Source organism: Mirounga angustirostris, unplaced genomic scaffold, assembly GCF_029215605.1.
Source record: "Mirounga angustirostris isolate CCGP_5_RB_7025 unplaced genomic scaffold, mMirAng1.0.hap1 SCAF_17, whole genome shotgun sequence".
In the NCBI taxonomy this organism is placed as follows: Eukaryota; Metazoa; Chordata; class Mammalia; order Carnivora; family Phocidae; genus Mirounga; species Mirounga angustirostris.
In genome coordinates, this window is record NW_026991725.1 from 11132443 (window position 1) to 11152121 (window position 19679).

The 19679-nt window shown below is 40.1% G+C and overlaps 1 protein-coding gene across 11 annotated transcripts in view; it reads right to left on the bottom strand.

Moving 5' to 3' along the window:
* The window catches only part of GGNBP2 (gametogenetin binding protein 2), a 31679-nt gene extending 16652 nt beyond the window's left edge, over window positions 1-15027 (bottom strand). For 3 of the 11 annotated variants that reach the window (XM_064582277.1, XM_045889321.3, XM_045889320.3), the window contains exons 1-5: window positions 14788-14991; window positions 14088-14277; window positions 6852-6932; window positions 4726-4979; window positions 2780-2878 (exon numbers count right to left, since the gene is read on the bottom strand). In XM_064582277.1, the coding sequence (XP_064438347.1) occupies window positions 2780-2878; window positions 4726-4979; window positions 6852-6932; window positions 14088-14180 (527 nt within the window). In that variant the 5' untranslated portion in view covers window positions 14181-14277; window positions 14788-14991. Of the gene's footprint in view, window positions 1-2779; window positions 2879-4725; window positions 4980-6851; window positions 6933-13886; window positions 14038-14087; window positions 14307-14787 lie in introns of those variants that run through there. The other 8 variants (XM_064582273.1, XM_064582271.1, XM_054510926.2 and 5 more) reach the window with 6 other exon arrangements.
* Between the last annotated feature and the right edge of the window lie 4652 nt (window positions 15028-19679).

A 19679-nucleotide genomic window follows, 5' to 3' on the forward strand; every position in this document is an offset into this window, starting at 1 on the left:
AACAAAGACCTCTACCACTCCTCTGACTTCCATGTTCTATCCTTCTACTCTCAACGCCCATATTTCCTCTTTTTCTAATTATGCTTGAGTGATCCATAATCTCCTAAAACTGATCAACTCTCAAACCCAAGTTCTCACAATTGAGGAAAAGGTTCATGAAATCAGAGCTGGGGAATGATTATTATATCATCAGAACATGAGAGCATTAATCCTTTAAAAAAAATGCTGTAGTTCAAATCAAGATTTTATCCATAACCTCTCTAAACTGTCTTTATATCATTCCTTCAAGATCAAGCTTTCTGAAAAAGAAGTCTTTCCACTCCCGTACTTTCCTCTCACAGCTTAATCCACTACAACGTTATATCGCAATCACTTTTCTACCCATTCTGATCTGAATTGTTTCCACTCAACCACAGATTTGGTCATCAAGATTACCAATTATCACAGTGTTGCTATATCCAATGGACACTTCTGGGTCCTTGATGACTCAGCAGCATTCAACACAGCTGACCAGACAGACCCCCATGAAACACTCTTTTCCCTTGGCTTCCTCCTACCTCTCTGGCCACTCTTTCCCAAGTTTCTTTACTAGCTTCTTTTCTACCAATAAACTGAATGAATTCCTCAGCATTCTTCCTTCTTACTCTCTCTCCAGACAGATGTGACATACTATTCTCTAAGATAATCTTCAGTTATCAGCAACAGGCCTACAAATGTAGCCCAGACTTTTCTTCTGGATCTCAAACTTACTCCCAGGCAGCCAGTAACTTGGGGTTACTTGCATGGATACAAGAACTCTCAGGAAAGCTGAGCTGGATTGCTGCCATTGATTAGGTTGAAACCTAATCAATTGTTAACACTTCCCTGGAGAAAGTCTAAACAGAGAAAGGGGGGGAATAACAGTGGAAATACGTAAAATGGAGAGTCACAGTATCATACAATGGCAGTGGCCATCCAAAGTGGAGGAGAGGGAGTCTTGCCTAAGCACACTGTACTCCCTGGCCTGCTATCCATATGGCATGTGGGAATAACTGAAGCTACCTTAGGAGACAGTGCCCCAGATCAACTCATACTGATTTCATAATTCAGCAAACCTCCTCCTAAAACATTTGGCTTTGTGGTGGTGCTGTGGCTGAAGGGGAATGTGAAGTCTGTGGAGGTTTGTTTTTGTTTTTAGGAAAACATAGCTTATGTCAATTTAACAAAAGTAGATAATTAATAAAGCAAAGTCACTGAGAACAAGAAGAAATGGAACCCAGAGCAAAAGTAGAACTGGTCTTTGAAGGAAGGTAACAATGAGCAGATGTGTAAGATACTGAGATCTGTTGCTCTTTGGTTCTGCAATGAAGAATATTTATAACAAAAAAACCACAAGGCAGGCTTTTTATAATACGATACTACTCTGTGGCTTTAGCCAACAGGTCATTCAGTTAAAGATACTGTATAATGAGAAAACTAGACTGAGTTTTACATTTAGAAAGACAGGAATTCTCTAAAGATGTTGGTAAATCAGGTATGTAAAGTAATTTTCTTTTGATAACCACTTCAGGTTGTATAGAGCTTCACTGAAGGTTCAGAGTACTCTCACATTTAGATATATACTTTGTGGTTCTTGTCTGGATCCTGATTCTAACAAATCCATGTAAAAAGACACTTTTAGAGAAAGCTGTGGAAATCTAAACTGGGTATTAGATTATTATAGTTACTTCTGTTAAGTGTTATAATGGCACTGTTGTTATGAAAGATAATGTCCATGTATTTAGAGATAGATGTGGAAATATGTAGGAGTAAAAAAGCATGATGCCTGGGACTTGTTTTAAAATACTTCAGCAAAGAAAAAGATGGATAAATAAAACATATGTGACAAATCTTGATAACACTACTGAATCTGGGTGAAGATATTTGGTAGGAAGGAAGGTTCCTGAATAGTCTCTCTACTTTCCTATGTGTTTGGCAGTTTTCATAATAAAATTTTTTAAAAATCTTGTTCCTGAGTACAGGAAAACAAACAAACTTGTTAATAGATTATTAACATATCACCACCTGGTCATCCAGGTCTTTTACCAGGAAGGAAAAGGTCTATACAACAATGGTGTCAACACTATTAATGAGATATTAAAAAACTGATTTTTAAAGCAACCCAGTATTGTTTTATATCATCCCATTCTCTTCAAAACACAAGTTACTTCTTAGAACCCCCCTTCAAATTCCATGGCTTTTCCTTACCACCCGCAACCTCAAGCAATTTTGTAGGGGGCAAATGTAACAATGTGCTGGGAGATGGGGGCAAAAGCAGCCTCCTGCATTTGTACCACCTAACCAGAACAAAATTGCAGATTAGTTACATAAATACACATTGCTACAACTGATCCAAGACTTTTTTTTAATCCTTGATAAATTATTAGGGAGACCTAGAGGTAAGAAAGACAAGAAAAATAATTTATACATTATGACTATATATAGATCAAATAATGATATCACTACTTTGAAACACTTAGTGTTGGCTAAATAAACATCCATAAAGATCTCAACTTTCTTCCTCTGAAACATATTTAATATAAGGAAAAAAAATCTCCAAAAGAAAAATCAAATCTATATTCAGACCCTACACAGTCTCAATGCAAAAAGGCCTTATAGAATCGGAAGACAGATTTATTTTAACCTATGTTGTAGTGTAACTAATTAATAAAACTAGCAGTGTTTTTTTTCTTTTTACTAAATACAATCAACATTTAAATCTTAACAATTACAAAGCATCTTGATAGTCGATTCTACTTACCCCAAAGGTTTTGGTTTGTGTGTATCTAAGGAGTGCAACTGACATCTCTTGTTCTTTTTACTTTTTGGAATAGCATCTATCATGTCATTTAGTTTGGACCTAATCAAAAATAAAGCATTAAAATTTTGATTAATATTCATTTTTCTTCAGAACTTTCAAAATCTCTATTTACTACCTTTTAGTGCAAAGTGTATTTAAAGTATTATAGATACATCACTGACCTTGAAAATTTCTCATCAAACAAATTCTAACCGGGAAGAATCTGTACACTTGTCTTCTCCATTCCATTCCCAGTCTGTCAATATGTTGAGAGAGACCTGTTCTATTCAATGTACTCATTCCCCTAGACTGCATCTGTCTCATTCATTCCTGTATCTGCATTGTATCTAGCAGTGTGTCTGACACTCACATATTTTATGACTGATTGCTACCTCTCAGCCATCTTCCCGTTCAAAAAATATCTAAATAAAAACTATCCTTGATGAGGAACCATCAACAGAAATTTTATGCAAATATAGTAATGTGTACAGTTAATATCCACACCCTACATCCAACCAATCAGCAAAGCCTGTCAACTCTAACTTTTGAATATATCCAGAATCATATCCTTTATCACCTCCACCATTACCATCGATATCCAACTCACCTCTCTAGCTTAGCCAAGTGCAATAGCTGACCTCCCAAATGGTCTCCTTGCTTCCCACCCTTTGCCTTTACATCCTAGGCTTCACTCAGCAGCTGAAGTGATCTTTTCAAAACAAAAATCACATTATGTTCTGTTCAAAAACCCTGCAAGCCTTTTCTCAGGTACACTAAAAAATCCTAACTTTCTACCATCACCTCTAAACAGAAAAACCCAGGGCTTTGGTCTTCAGACCTTCTCATTTCCTATTTATATTCAGTCTCTGATGACCATCTCATCTCATAGATTTAAATTATGTCCGTGTGTGTGTGTAGTTTATTTATAATTCAAATACTATATATATGCTGATGACACCAATTTTTATCTCTAGGGCAGACCTCTGTGAACTCTACCTGGATGCCCAAATGGTATCTCTAACACGTCCAAAAGTGAGCTCTGCAAAATTGCTCCTCCCATTCTTACCCATCTCAGTAAATGGAAACCACTGGTCCTGTTCTTTAGATCCCAAATCTGAGAATCATCCTTGATGTCCTCCATATCCAATCTATCCAAAAATACTACTGGCTCATTACTCAAAATATACCCAGGATCCAGCCATTTCTTACTACCTCTGTGACCACCATACTGGTCACCATTATCTCTTGCATGGATTATTAAATAGCCTTTGTTTCTCTGCCTTCCACTTATTCTCAACACAGAGGTGTTCAAGTCAGACCACGTCCCTCCTCTGCTCAAAACACTCCCAAATCTTCCCGTCTTAGAGTAAAAAAAACCAACAGTAACAAAAAACTCAGGATGGCACTACGTAAGTAGGCCTTTTATGACTCTTCTGATCTCATCTTTTATTACTGTTCCCTTCAATCATCTGGCTCCAGCCACAATGGCTTCCTTACTGTTCTTCAAACATGCCAGGAAAACTCCAACCTTTGAACCTTTACACTTGCTCCTCCTCCTGAGCCTTCCCCCAGATATCTACAAGGTTTACTTACTCACTTTACTCAAGTCTACACTCAATGTCATTTTATCACAGAGGCCTTCCCTGACCATCCTCCGTATCAATTCCACCCAACCATTCTCATCTCCCTTACTTATAACTTACTGGACAAATCATGTATTTGCCTACTGCCTGCCTCTCTCCATATGAGAACAATATATATAGTCACTGACACACAGAAGATACTCAATAAAATTACTGATTTTGAAATCAAGCTTTGCCACTACCAAATTTAGTAAAAGAGCTACCACTGTCACAAAGTTTAAAAATTTTTAACAAAGTCATCTAACCCCCATTGATTACACTTACCCATGTACATAAAATAAGGTATAAAGCTTCTTTGCATCAGTCATGCAGCTTCGAGTTACAGATAGGACTCCCTTGGGCCCTACTGTCAGGGGTTCAAGTGCAGGATTTCCAGACTCTACAAGCTGGGAAAAGAGGCGCTCCACACTGCGACGACAACCAACACATGGGACAAGCTGAGAAAGTGCACTCAATACTTCACGTGATGTCACCACCATGGCAATACTTAGATCTTGCTGCTTAAGCATGCTATGTCGCTGAGAAAGAGGAAAAGAAAAATGAAGAACAGTCCTTAAAAAAGACATAAAATTTCTCTTCATTACTACTTCTGGTTCCTGTCTTTGTGTAGTAAGTACAATATGGGCAGGACTTGCCATCTCTATCTACAACGGAGTCAGAAAAACAAGTCGGCCTTGCCCAAGCTGTACTGTTTGCTCCACAAAGCCCTCTGTTCTAGCATCTGAGGTCTAAAAAACTTGGGGCGCCTGGGTGGCTCAGACGGTTAAGTGTCTGCCTTTGGCTCAGGTCATGATCCCAGGATCCTGGGATCGAGCCCCGCATGGGGCGCCCTGCTGAGCAGGGAGTCGGCTTCTCCCTTTCCCTCTGCCTGCCGCTCCCTCTGCTTGCACTCTCTCTCGCTCTCTAATAAATAAATAAATAAATAATCTTTAAAACAAAACAAAACTCTGCTTAGGATGTCAGGGCTAGCAGTATGTGCCTCAGCATAGCAAAAAGAAGCCCTGCCTCTGGAAATTTAGTTTGGTCAGTGACTATTAAGCTTAGTATGCTCACTTGAAATAAAAAAAAATTTTAGGGTTCCTGGTTGGCTCAGTCAGTTAAGCATCTGCCTTCAGCTCAGGTCATGACGGCAGGGTCCTGGGATTGAGTCCCACATTGGGCTCCCTGCTCAGCGAGGAGCCAGCTTCTCCCTCTCCTCCCCGCTCATACTCTCTCGTGCTATCTCTGTCGCTATCTCTGCTCTCTCTCTCAAATAAATAAAATTTAAAAAAAATTTTTAGGGTCGCCTGGGTGGCTAACTGGTTAAGTGACTGCCTTCGGCTCAGGTCATGATCCTGGAGTCCCAGGATCGAGTCCTGCATCAGGCTCCCTGCTCGGCAGGGAGTCTGCTTCTCCTTCTGACCCTCCTCCCTCTCATGCTCTCTGTCTCTCATTCTCTCTCTCTCAAATAAATAAATAAAATCTTAAAAAAAAAAAAAATTTTAAAACAAAGAAAAAAATAAAGATGGAATACAGCTTTGCCATGTCTTCCTCTCAATTACCAACGCATTATGTTTAGCTACTGGAATCAAGTTAGGATGGTGATCATGTAAAGCAACAATTCTCAACGTGGAGGTATGGACAGGTGTGTTACAGATTAGTGGGAGAGAACAAGGCCTATCTTACCTATGTAGAAGCCTGCAGTGAGTAAGTAATATGGTGGTGCATATGAATGTTATGTTGGTTATGACAATCAGGTAGAAAAATGACTGAGAACCACAGCTGTAGAGAAATGGGCAAAACTCTAGTAAGTAACTTCTATCTGGATGGAGTTAGTTATACTACAAATAGTGTTTCTAGCTTTACCAAAAAAGATGGGTAAGATACTCCCAAGAATTTTCTCACATTTACCATTAACCTTTCACTCAAAGTTTTCTCCAAAAGGAGAAATAGAATTTTGAAGTGAAATAGCAATTTACCTTCCATTATCTTGATTACATACAGGGTTTTATAAGGTATCTATTGCTTAAAAATTAAATAAAAATCATAAAGTTCATAGTACAAGTTTTTTTTTTTTTTTTCTTGAACAAAACAATCACTACAGAAGAAAACCAACACGTTCTTAATGAAAAGCTGTACATCTTATCTTTCAAAAACTGGGAAAGATGGCTTGGTGAAATTAAAGCCATAGGCACATGTACAGTGATAACACACCACCACCAAACCTCTTTCACATAACAGGTACATAAATATATTCACTACAGCAACAGTGAAAGAAAGCAATTTCAGTGCAATCTTAAGACCTAGAGAGCCCCAGGTAAAATGAAACTAATACTTAAAGCTAAAATTTTAAATGACTCTTCAAAACACACACACACACCATTTAAAACATTAAGTTTAAAAAATATTACCTGAATAAACTGCTTTAGTTGTGCACCATTATTTTGATGCCCATCGAGATTTAACACATTGTCAGGGAATTCCATCACCATCTTAATATGCAAAAGAATGAAAATCAATTATTTTATCTTCTTTGAACACGTGCTACAAACTATTTTATAAACTCCTAGGACAGAAATAGATCCCTAAAGCAGGATTGCACATCCCAGTCTCCCCCCCCCACCCCCCCTCCGTCAAAAGAAGTTAAGACCACCACCACCACCACCACCCAAGTTACATAAGTTTCTAAAGCCAGGAATGGTATAGTCATTAGAAGCAAGGACAATGAAGTCAGGCAAACAAGAGTTCAAATCCCAGCTCCACCACTTAAAAGTATGTCGTAACTCTGGGCAAGTTACTTAACCTGTTTGATTTTTCAGCTTCCTCATTTGTAAAATGAGATTAAGTAATAATGTTTAATATCTCTCATAGAGTAGGTTGTAAAGATTAAATTATGTTTAAAAGTGTTTGTTGCAGAGGCCAATAATAATAATTAATATGTAAAATAACCTGATATTTTACATTACACATACTTTTAGTTATTCCTCTTAATTATGGAATATACTAAATTTTATTATGCAAATGGCCATACACATACGGACCACACATATATGAAATACTCAGAACAATACCTGGCATATACTAAATGTCTATTCTAATTAGGAACAAAAAGGATACAGAGATATTTATTCAATTATCAAAATTCCCTACCAGAGGAAGAGGGATATAAAGCTAAAGGATGTTTCTGAGTATCAGATAATGGGGAACTATTAATTAGCACATGTCACTGATCTGTGACACCACTCATTTTAGAAAGTACCATGGTTACATACCACTAGGAAAGAGCCTTTATAACTATTAGATATGTCACCAAATGAAAGAAACATCCCAATTTCAGAGATGGTAAAATGTGGGAGCAAAAAAAGTATGCCTTTCAAAACAATGAAATAAAGTAACACATTTATATCTTAACTAAAACATTGTTAAAGGTATTAAACATACTGTGCTAGGACAAACTTCTATTTCCAGATGACAAGGACCACAAACTCCTACATATCCAAAGAGTGAAGTCATGATAAAGAGACCCATTTGAGGCAAAAACAAAACACTAAAAATACCCCAACCAGTTGAACATGATCTTAAAAAGATTCCTTCTTCACCAACCAGCACCACAAAGACCTGCTTTAATAGATGTGACCCTCTTTTTCCTCCACATTAGAAATAACAGCCCTAAAACATGCTTGTTCTAACAATAAACTAAGGACTGAACAATAAAGACAAGTAAAAGGAATAGATCTTTTCTTAATTTGATAAGGGGGGAACACAGGATATGTGAAGTAGAGACAAGGGGATACCAAGAATGGACAATGATGCAAGCACCAACTCAACAATCCAGGATACCACTGTATTTCACAGAACCAAAAATTGCATGTACAAAATGATTCAAATGTTTGTATGCAGGTATACTTTCTTACAGAAAAAGAAAATACGCATGTTAGATGTGGCCTATCTCTAGGCAGTGAAAAGATTAAGAGTTTTTCCTTTATGTGTTCCTACCTTTCCCAAATTTATTACAATGCATATATACTGTTTATTACCAAGGGGGGAAAGTCAGTGTTCCTTGCTTCCAATTCTATGTTCATTATACCATATTCAGAGACATGCTTCCATCTCAAGAGCTTTATTGTTCTGGAAGTTTCTTCTTCCATACACATAGACTATTATGTCCAAATCTCATAGGTTCAAGGAACAATTACCCCATTTTCAGGTTTATTGACTTCTCTCTAATCTTCCCTCTTACAGTCTTATTAATATCTCCGAAGACTGGTAGTAGTAATAATAATGACATTTAGTGTAGCGTCATATATACCGGGTGTTGTTCTATGCACTTTCATATGTTAACTTCACCAACAGTACTAAGTAAAACTGGTCACTGGTCTGCTTTAACAAGGTGGCTCTAAATGAACTCTAAATGGGATTGTTGAGTTGGTGCTTGCATCATTGTCCATTCTTGGTATATAACAGAAATATATGGGAAAAAAAACTAATGATCCATACCGTCCATTGTACTTATATTTAACAGTCTACTCAAATTTTTTAAAAAATTAATAATCCCAATATTAGAAATCCTGGTCCTTGGGCGCCTGGGTGGCTCAGTTGGTTAAGCGACTGCCTTCGGCTCAGGTCATGATCCTGGAGTCCCAGGATCAAGTCCCACATCAGGCTCCCTGCTTGGCAGGGAGTCTGCTTCTCCCTCTGACCCTCCTCCCTCTCATGCTCTCTGTCTCTCATTCTCTCTCTCTCAAATAAATAAATAAAATCTTAAAAAAAAAAAAAAAAAAGAAATCCTGGTCCTTGAAAACTGGTAAAAGATAAAAATAGTTAATAGTACTGTACAGTTAACTCACATGTTTTTTGTCATCACTACATGGTTTAAAACACAAAGAAACTATACTGTCAAGTCAGAAAAAAGGTGTAGGAAAACTTTTAAAGCCATGTAACTGAACAGGACACTGCAGGTCACTCCAAATCTACCATTTAAGCAACTAACACCTTAATTTGCATTCTCACTTGTTTGATACAAATGCACACCATTTCACCACGTATCAACTGCCACCATAAAAAAATTAAGATAATTACCTATACTATTTTAAGATCAAAGCTACCAATTTAAGGAACATTCAAAGAATGCTCCTTATTTAACCAAATCCAGGTCTCTCCAGTCTGGTTCATAGGTGAAATCCTAAATTCTGACTCGGTATAATGAATTTTTATCAACTATGTTTTATTGTTTTAATAATTAAAGCAGAGGTCAAAAAACAAATCTAACACTGAGATCTAACAGCTGACATTTAAAATATATATAATTTAATGGATAATACCTGCTTTAGGAATCCTTTCTAAAAGGTACAAGGGACAGGGTTAAAAAAATTTTTTTTTAATCTTCATTTCAGATCATTTGATTTTCACCTAACTAGTAGAGATAAATGTCAAGATTAGGTCTACTACTGTGTCTTTCCTGGGTTTCACTGGCTTGGATAATACTAAATTTTCTCTTGTACTTACTCTATACCACCCTGGTTAAACTCTGCACTCACACTAAATTATTCTGTCCTTGCTTTTCAAACACATAGGACAATGGCTTTTTACCTTGCTGTTTTCTGGTAAATCACTATATGCTCTTTAATGTTCAGAGAGAACAGTAAGAAAAAAGGAAAAAGAGAAGACAAAGAGGAGAGTAGCACTATTTTTTCCCATTCTTTAAAACCGCTTCCTTGACTTAATCTTCGGATTCTAGGTTACCTAAAGGAAGACAGTCATGTAAAGTATTTCAGGTGTGGTTTCACAGAGGAATCATTAGTGTTCTGTTTCATGATGAGGTTGCCTTTCCCTCACTGGCCTAAAATAGAACCAGTCATTGTCCTGCAATTACTGCTTTATAAAGTTTATTGAATCCATTACCCACTTTCACTCTTAAATATCTGTCCTGGTTTCTCCTGACCACAAATAATCTGTTCTTAGCACATTCTCACAAGCTCTAACCAACAATATTAAATCTGTATTTATTAAAAGTCACTGTCACTTTAGCTTTACTTTTTTACTTCATCCTCACAGCTATTTCTAACATCTATCACCTTTGGTAAAATCAATTAAATACTTAAGAGTTAAAAGAAAACATTAAATACTAAATTTAAAAATGCTAAACACCTAATCCCCATATATATATATATATATATATGTGGATATGTTAACATTTACTATCTTTTAATGTCTCCATTAAAATCCATTATCAGAGTCTCTAGTCCATTTAGATTGTTTGAATTATTAGGAGGGTAAACTGCTTCCCAGCAATATTATAGCAATGTGACACTATGTATCAAGAACTTTACAAAAGGCTCTTCTGTGATCCAGAACTGTACTTCAAAGCCTGAGAAAAAAAAATTTAATGCCTAGATTTATGCATTATTTATATTTTTATATTATTCATAGTCAAAAGTAGAATCACCCCTACATCCACAAAGGAAGAATAATTAAATTATGGAATGTCACACAACAAATTATATGGCCAATAAAGCTGCTTAAGAATGACAAGAACAAATGTTCTCAGTATTACATTTACTGGGGGAAAAAAAAGCCAGATATAAAATGTTACAGTAAACAATACATCTCAATTCTGCGTCTAAGTGTGTATCTATGACTAGAATTATAGCAAATGCTTCTATCTCCTTAGTTATCTCTGGGAAGTAGGATTAAGGATAATTTTTTTTCTTTGTTATACCGTTATTTTTCAAGATTATTTTATAAAGGGTGTAAATTTTGACTCTTAATTTTTTTTTTAAAAAACTACTCACTTAAAAATTGTAATTCTCCATTGCTTCTCGGCCTTTTGGCTAAGATCATGTGTAAAAATTGTAATTCTCCAAAAATATCTCTAAAATAAAATCCGTATTCTGCCCATTTGTTATTTTACAATTCTAGTAACACCAAAAAGCATTTTGGCCACACAGCATACCACTTTCCTAAATATTCCACCAACTTACTTCTTTGGGATTTTCTCAAATACACCTATATCAGCTGTACTCAAGTATTCAAACCCACTAAGAATTACCAAATGAGTCTTCAACGTGGATTTAACATACCACGTAAAGGAGGAGACTACTTCCTCACATACAAGCTTCTCAATTTCATTTTATAAAGTCCAACCTAAAATCACGTAGAATTAAGGCTAGAGGTTTCAACTTCTGTTACTAAAATGATACAACATTTGTAACTGAACTGTGAAAGCTGTAACCAGACTTAACATGTAGGCGCTAACAAGATTCTAAGACTACTTGAAATAAAGATCACACAACCTTTTTTCAATGCATTACCTATGGACCCTAAGAACAAAGACCAGACCAAATGTTAACTTCAGGGATACACTGCCATCAAACTATCAGTGGACCAGTGCAGAGCATAAACTTCTGCTACAGGCATCTTCCCTCCCTCTTCCCCAACAGGTGTTTGCTCTGTCTTCTTCTTTTGAGTAGTATTTGATAGAAAGTTCTGAAAGTTGTTTCCCTAAATATAATGCATTTTTGACAAGAATTTTCACTAACCAGCATTCAATGACTATGCACAAGTTCCAAGACAAAGCAATAAATAGTCCCACTCATTCCTAGTGATAAAAACCCTTCTAAAGACAAGAAAAACTGCACCTTTTCCTAAATAAAATGCTATTTTGGGATATTTAAATTCAATGACCCTAAATTTTATTTGCCTTGGTCACAAGTCCACAATACAATAAAAGCAAAACTCCATCACCAGGTTCAGTCCAATCCCAACTTCTCTGGAGAAATAAGTACAATCACGTATCACCGTGCAAGGTTACATCTTTTTCTATGGAAAATTTTAGAAACTAGTATCACTGTACAGAGAACAGAGTATAAAAACACCCACTGTTTTAAAGTGCTATATGACAGATGTATCAATGCTCCATTCACACAAAAGGTAGTTATGTGACCATAAAGAAGTGTCAGGAAGTGTCAATAAGGGTCTTTTAAAATGCTGTAAATATTCAAATTTATGTTGATTTCCCCTATGTTTTGATATTATACACTCAAAAGTAACCTTATGTCTAAACCCATTGGATTTTTTTAAACTTCAAAGACACTGTGGGACAATAATCATAGAAAGTTTATACCAAATTACGTGCTCTAGAAAAGTGTTTGTGTAAGAAGAGGAAGAGAAGAAAGTAACAAATGAACTCATATTAGGAGTTTTCAAATGGAGAAATGCATCATTTAATTTGATCAGAGTGCTAGTTTTTTAACTTAAGATACAATTCCATTATACTTTTAATGTAAAAAATACAGAAATCATAATCAAGGCATACAGGCACTTTCTAATGCATCAACACAAACTCTATTTACCTTATGTCAGGCCAAATCATTCTTTTTCCATGAAAAAAAAAATGCACTTTCTTTCCATGAAAAAAAAAAGATGCTTTCACATAAAAAGTTCTAACAAATTAAGTCACCAAATAGCTCTTCTAATCTAAAAATACTGCAGCTCAATCAAGTCTTGAGACTGGCAAACAGAAAGGCACAGAGTGGCAGCTCTACAATGACTTGCATTTTATATAAAATTTGAAAAAACTTCAATAGATATTTGCCAAAAAAAAATTCAAGAACAAAACAGAACTGCCTCTGAAAAGCAAAAAGGCAAAGGTAATATGATAAAGAGACTGAGTTGCACCTATCAAAATAGGCAAATGTATAATCCAAAGCTTCAGCATCATCAAAATGCAGATTTCAAAAGATATTCAGAAAAGGTTCATTTCATTTTTTACGAAATAGTGGCAAGCAACTGCACTCATTTCCTGTTCAGATTCAATTCAAATTTCTGCCATTTCCTTTCAAAGGAAATAGTACAGCAACACAGCGCAGAGGGTCAGTAATGCTATACTACCATCAACTCTAAAAAAGAAAACTACCCAGAAGTGGGTTTTGACACTCGAGATGAACAATCAGCTTTTTATAATGCCCTTACACATTCAGTAATTTTGCTTTATTAAAAAAAGAAAGAAAAGGCTACCTGTACACTAAAAAATAACTACTGCCAAGAAAATCCATTTTGAAGAGTCATGGCCTAGCACTACACTCATTTCAAAGAGTGTTAATGTACTAGGCAATATGACACTATTTGCAATGAAACCAAATCATTTTAGTGGAATCTTTACTGTGCGAGAGCATGTCACTCTGCCTTAAGTAATTAAGCTCCCGTAGTGAGCTATAATATTGAGAGAGAAAATATACAGGTAGCAGTGCAGCTGCGACATTTCCAGATAATGAAGCTTCCCCGAGGGTAGGTGGATTCTGTAAAGGATAGGCCCTAAACGCCCAAGATCCTTCAACTCCTCTCCGAGGCGCGGGCTTTGGCAAAAGCAGCGTCTCGCTCAGAGGCAGGGGAAAGCAAGAGGTTCAAAAAGGAAGGAAAATCTGGCGAGAGGGGCTCGAAATGCTTACGGAGCGCTGGGCTAGGGGCCCGCAGAGGTTACCGTGCGACACACTGCAAAGGCGAGTTTGTGGGGCCTGCCGGAGAGGAGGCCTCGCCTAGGAGTTGCAACACACTCTTTCTCCAGTGCGCAGCGCTCGGCCTGGGGGAGGGGGAGGAGGGGAAACAGCTGCCAGGGGAGCGGCGAGCCCGGCCCGGCCCGGCCCGCTCACCGTGAGGGTGTCGTCTATGTAGAGGGGAATCTGCCTCCTCTCGAAGGGGAACTCCTCCTCCCCGTCCCTGCACACTGCCACCAGTCGCGCCATCGTCCCCGACGCTGCCGTTGCCACCGTCACCACCTCCTCCCAGCTGCCGCCGCCGCCGCCGCTGCTCCTGCCGCTGCCGCCTCCTCCCAGCTCCTGCCTGCAACAGCCAAACCCCGCGAGCGTAAGCACCCGCCGCCGCGCAGCACATTCGCCACGGTGGGGAGGGAGAGGAGCAGGAGGGCACGGGAGAACCGGGCTGCGTTTCCCATCACCCGATTCCACACGCGCTCAGCCAATCAGCGCCGAGTAGCGCCGGGACCCGCCCCCTCGCGCCGCTCGCCCCCCCCTGCCCCCACCCCCGCCGGCCTCCAGTCAGGGTCCAAAGGAGAGGCGGAAGGGACCCGCTGGCCCCGGGGCTTCCCCAGCCCGTCACCGGAGTCCCAGCTCCAGGACCCCACCCACGGCCTCAGCCCCACAGCCCACCTCCTGCTTCCCGCCGCCGGAGAGCCCTCAACCCCCAGCTGACCCCTTCCTCCCCTTTCTTGGCGCGCCCCGCCCAGTCAGTCCCCAGGGCTGCAGTTGCCCAGCGCGACCCCGCCCCTGGGAGGGGTCGACCCCGCCTCAGCTCTGCAGAGTCTGTAGAAGGAGGCTCAGACCCTTTCCTCACCCTTCTCGGAGGAGGCCTCTCGGTTCTGACCTTCACCGTTTTCGTGGTCGCCTCCCTGGCCCCCACCTCTGCTCCCCGTTACCGGCTGACGAGGCCCGCGTCAGGGCCGGCCTGGGCGGGAGCGCAGCTCCGAATGCTGTTTCCTCTCCAGGCTCAGTCAGCCGCTCGCGCCACGGGGAGTGGGGGAGGGAGGGCGGGGGACGTGGGGAGGGTGGGGCAGGGAGGGGCCGAGAACTCCGGGCGGGGGGGGGGGGGCCGCCTCCTCTCGCGAGACTGTAGACCGCCGCTCCCGGGTTGCCTCTTTCGAAACCCTGGTGGAGGGGGTGGGGGTGCTCCCTCGGGCTTCTCGAACGCGTGACCGACCCCCTCCCCCGAGTCTAGCTACCCAAATAAATCCGAAGTAGGGCTGCCAGGAGGAGTGAATAGGCCCGAACCTCTGTCCCCCTGCCGCTCGGGCCTGGGAACCGCTCTCCCGAGGGCCGAAGGGTGCCGAGCCGAGCTGACTCAGTGCCCACCCGAGGGTCGAGGCCCCGGGAGGACTTCGGTAAGTGGGAAGGAGCTGAGGCTTTCCAAGTCAGTGGGAGCGGAAAGCGGGATGAGGGAAGGGGAGACGAGCGTCTGGAGGGTGAGCGAGAAACTCCGGGCTTGGTTTCCAGGTAGTTGACGCCGCTTTCCCTGAACGCCCTGATTCACCGGGAGGCAGCCGCATCACTGCTTCCTTGACTGCGATTGCGTCAAGATCCCGCCGAGGGAAACTAAGTGCTGACGGTTTTGCGTTGTAGCTGCTACACTAGAGGCAGATGGAAGACTGTGAGGAGAGGCTCGTGAACGCACTCGCCAGAGAAACTTCTTGGGCCGGGTTAATATTAACTTAGGGACTCGGGACACGGATTCCCCTGGGCAAAGTACTGGGACGGGAAAAGGCCCTTCCCTCTGACCCTCTCCTGAGAAGCAGAGCCGCTATAAAGGCAATTCATCTACACTCTGCGTGCCACCGTGTACTCATTTCCTACCTTGAAGGCTTTGGAGGCCTGTTGTAAAGCCAAAACCAGTTATTGGGAAGTACTTTGCCTATGAAAGTCTTGATGACTTTAAGGATAAGTCCATTTGCTGCTCTTACAACTAACTAATCCTGATGACATCTGTATTTCCTGGTAGACTAGGCTAGAGCAGTGATACTGATCTGTAAAAAGTATTTTCGTCACCTCAAATCTTAGAGACTCGCAACAACAAAAAACCCCGCAGTACATCTTTAGCCATGTTCACTTATGACATTGTGTTGTCACTGTTAGGTTGGGTGACATAATAAACTGGAAGAACCATTGTTCAGTCCCAAAGGTGTGATTATCCAGTATTTATTATTTGTGTCTTTTGGCCATGTTTGGCGAGCAGAACAACGTGATTGTTAGTTTAGATCGTGTAGGCATATAGGACGAGCATGCAGCTTCTGACGGGTTAGACTACATAGCCAAACTTAGGACTTTTTTTTTTTTAATTTTTTTTATTGTTATGTTAATCCCCACACATTACATCATTAGTTTTAGATGTAGTGTTCCATGATTCGTTGTTTGTGCATAACACCCAGTGCTCCATGCAGAACGTGCCCTCTTTAATACCCATCACCAGGCTAACCCATCCTCCTACCCCCCTCCCCTCTAGAACCCTCAGTTTGTTTTTCAGAGTCCATCTCTCATGGTTTGTCTACCCCTCCGATTTCCCCCGTTCATTCTTCCCCTCCCGCTATCTTCTTTTTTTTTCTTAACATATATTGCATTATTTGTTTCATAGGTACAGATCTGAGATTCAACAGTCTTGCACAGTTCACAGCACTTACCAGAGCACATACCCTCCCCAGTGTCTATCACCCAGTCAGCCCATCCCTCCCACCCCACCCCCCCACTCCAGCAACCCTCAGTTTGTTTCCTGAGATTAAGAATTCCTCTTATCAGTGAGGTCATATGATACATGTCTTTCTCTGATTGACTTAGTTCGCTCAGCATAATACCCTGCAGTTCCATCAATGTCATTGCAAATGGCAAGATCTCATTCCTTTTGATGGCTGCATAATATTCCATTGTATATATATACCACATCTTCTTTATCCATTCATCTGTCGATGGACATCTTGGCTCTTTCCACAGTTCGGCTATTGTGGACATTGCTGCTATAAGCATCGGGGTGCACGTACCCTTTCGGATCCCTACTTTTGTATCTTTGGGGTAAATACCCAGTAGTGCAATTGCTGGATCGTATGGTAGCTCTATTTTCAACTTTTTGAGGAACCTCCATACTGTTTTCCAGAGTGGCTGCACCAGCTTGCATCCCCACCAACAGTGTAGGAGGGTTCCCCTTTCTCCGCATCCCCACCAACATCTGTCATTTCCTGACTTGTTAATTTTAGTCATTCTGACTGGTGTGAGGTGGTATCTCATTGAGGTTTTGATTTGGATTTCCCTGATGCCGAGCAATGTTGAGCACTTTTTCATGTGTCCGTTGGCCATTTGGATGTCTTCTTTGGAAAAATGTCTGTTCATGTCTTCTGCCCATTTCTTGATTGGATTCTTTGTTCTTTGGGTGTTGAGTTTGATAAGTTCTTTATAGATTTTGGATACTAGCCCTTTATCTGATATGTCATTTGCAAATATCTTCTCCCATTCTGTCGGTTGTCTTTTGGCTTTGTTGACTGTTTCTTTTGCTATTCTTTTTATCTTGATGAAGTCCCAATAGTTCATTTTTGCCCTTGCTTCCCTTGCCTTTGGCGATGTTTCTAGGAAGAAGTTGCTGCAGCTGAGGTCAAAGAGGTTGCTGCCTGTGTTCTCCTTTAGGATTTTGAAGGACTCCTGTCTCACATTTAGGTCTTTCAACCATTTGGAGTCTATTTTTGTGTGTGGTGTAAGGAAATGGTCCAGTTTCATTCTTCTGCATGTGGCTGTCCAGTTTTCCCAACACCATTTTTTGAAGAGACTGTCTTTTTGCCACTGGACATTCTTTCCTGCTTTGTCAAAGATGAGTTGACCATAGAGTTGAGGGTCCATTTCTGGGCTCTCTATTCTGTTCCATTGATCTACGTGTCTGTTTTTGTGCCAGTACCATACTGTCTTGATGATGACAGTTTTGTAATAGAGCTGGAAGTCCGGAATTGTGATGACGCCAGCTTTGCTTTTCTTTTTCAACATTCCTCTGGCTATGCGGGGTCTTTTCTGGTTCCATACAAATTTTAGGATTATTTGTTCCATTTCTTTGAAAAAAGTGGATGGCATTTTGATGGGGATTGCATTGAATGTGTAGATTGCTCTAGGTAGCATTGACATCTTCACAATATTTGTTCTTCCAATCCATGAGCATGGAATGTTTTTCCATTTCTTTGTGTCTTCCTCAATTTCTTTCATGAGTATTTTATAGTTTTCTGAGTACAGATCCTTTGCCTCTTTGGTTAGATTTATTCCTAGGTATCTCATGGTTTTGGGTGCAATTGTAAATGGGATCGACTCCTAATTTCTCTTTCTTCTGTCTTGTTGTTGGTGTATAGGAATGCCACTGACTTCTGTGCATTGATTTTATATCCTGCCACTTTACTGAATTCCTGTATGAGTTCTAGCAGTTTTGGGGTGGAGTCTTTGGGGTTTTCCACATAAAGTATCATTTCATCTGCAAACAGTGAGAGTTTTCTTCTTTGCCGATTTGGATGCCTTTGACTTCTTTTTGTTGTCTGATTGCTGTGGTTAGGACTTTTTTTTTTTTTTTTTTTTAAATGCAGACTCCCTGCTGAGCAGGGAGCCCAATGCGGGACTCGATCCCGGGACTCCAGGATCATGACCTGAGCCGAAGGCAGTCGCTTAACCAACTGAGCCACCCAGGCGCCCTGTGGTTAGGACTTTTAATACTATGTTGAATAGCAGTGGTGATAGTGGACATCCCTGCTGCATTCCTGAACTTAGGGGGAAAGCTCTCAGTTTTTTCCCATTGAGAATGATATTCGCTGTAGGTTTTTCATAGATGGCTTTTATGATATTGAGGTATGTACCCTCTATGCCTATACTCTGAAGAGTTTTGATCAAGAAAGGATGCTGTACTTTGTCAAATGCTTTTTCTGCGTCTATTGAGAGGATCATATGGTTCTTGTTCTTTCTTTTGTTAATGTATTGTATCACGTTGATTGATTTGCAGATGTTGAACCAACCTTGCAGCCCAGGGATAAATCCCACTTGGTTGTGGTGAATAATCCTTTTAATGTACTGTTGGATTCTATTGGCTAGTATTTTGGTGAGAATTTTTGCATCCATGTTCATCAGGGATATTGGTCTGTAATTCTCCTTTTTGATGGGGTCTTTGTCTGGTTTTGGGATCAAGGTAATGGTGGCCTCATAAAATGAGTTTGGAAGTTTTCCTTCCATTTCTATTTTTTGGAACAGTTTCAGAAGAATAGGTATTAATTCTTCTTGAAATGTTTGGTAGAATTCCTCTGGGAAGCATCTGGCCCTGGGCTTTTGTTTGTTGGGAGATTTTTGATGACTGCGTCTATTTCCTTAGTGGTTATAGGTCTGTTCAGGTTTTCTATTTCTTCCTGGTTCAGTTTTGGTAGTTGATACACCTCTAGGAATGCATCCATTTCTTCCAGGTTATCTAATTTGCTGGCATAGAGTTGCTCATAATATGTTCTTATAATTGTTTGTATTTCTTTGGTGTTGGTTGTGATCTCTCCTCTTTCATTCATGATTTTGTTGATTTGGGTCCTTTCTCTTTTCTTTTTGATAAGTCTGGCCAGGGGTTTATCAATCTTGTTAATTCTTTCAAAGAACCAGCTCCTAGTTTCGTTGATCTGTTCTACTGGTCTTTTAGTTTCTATTTCATTGATTTCTGCTCTGATCTTTATTATTTCTCTTCTCCTGCTG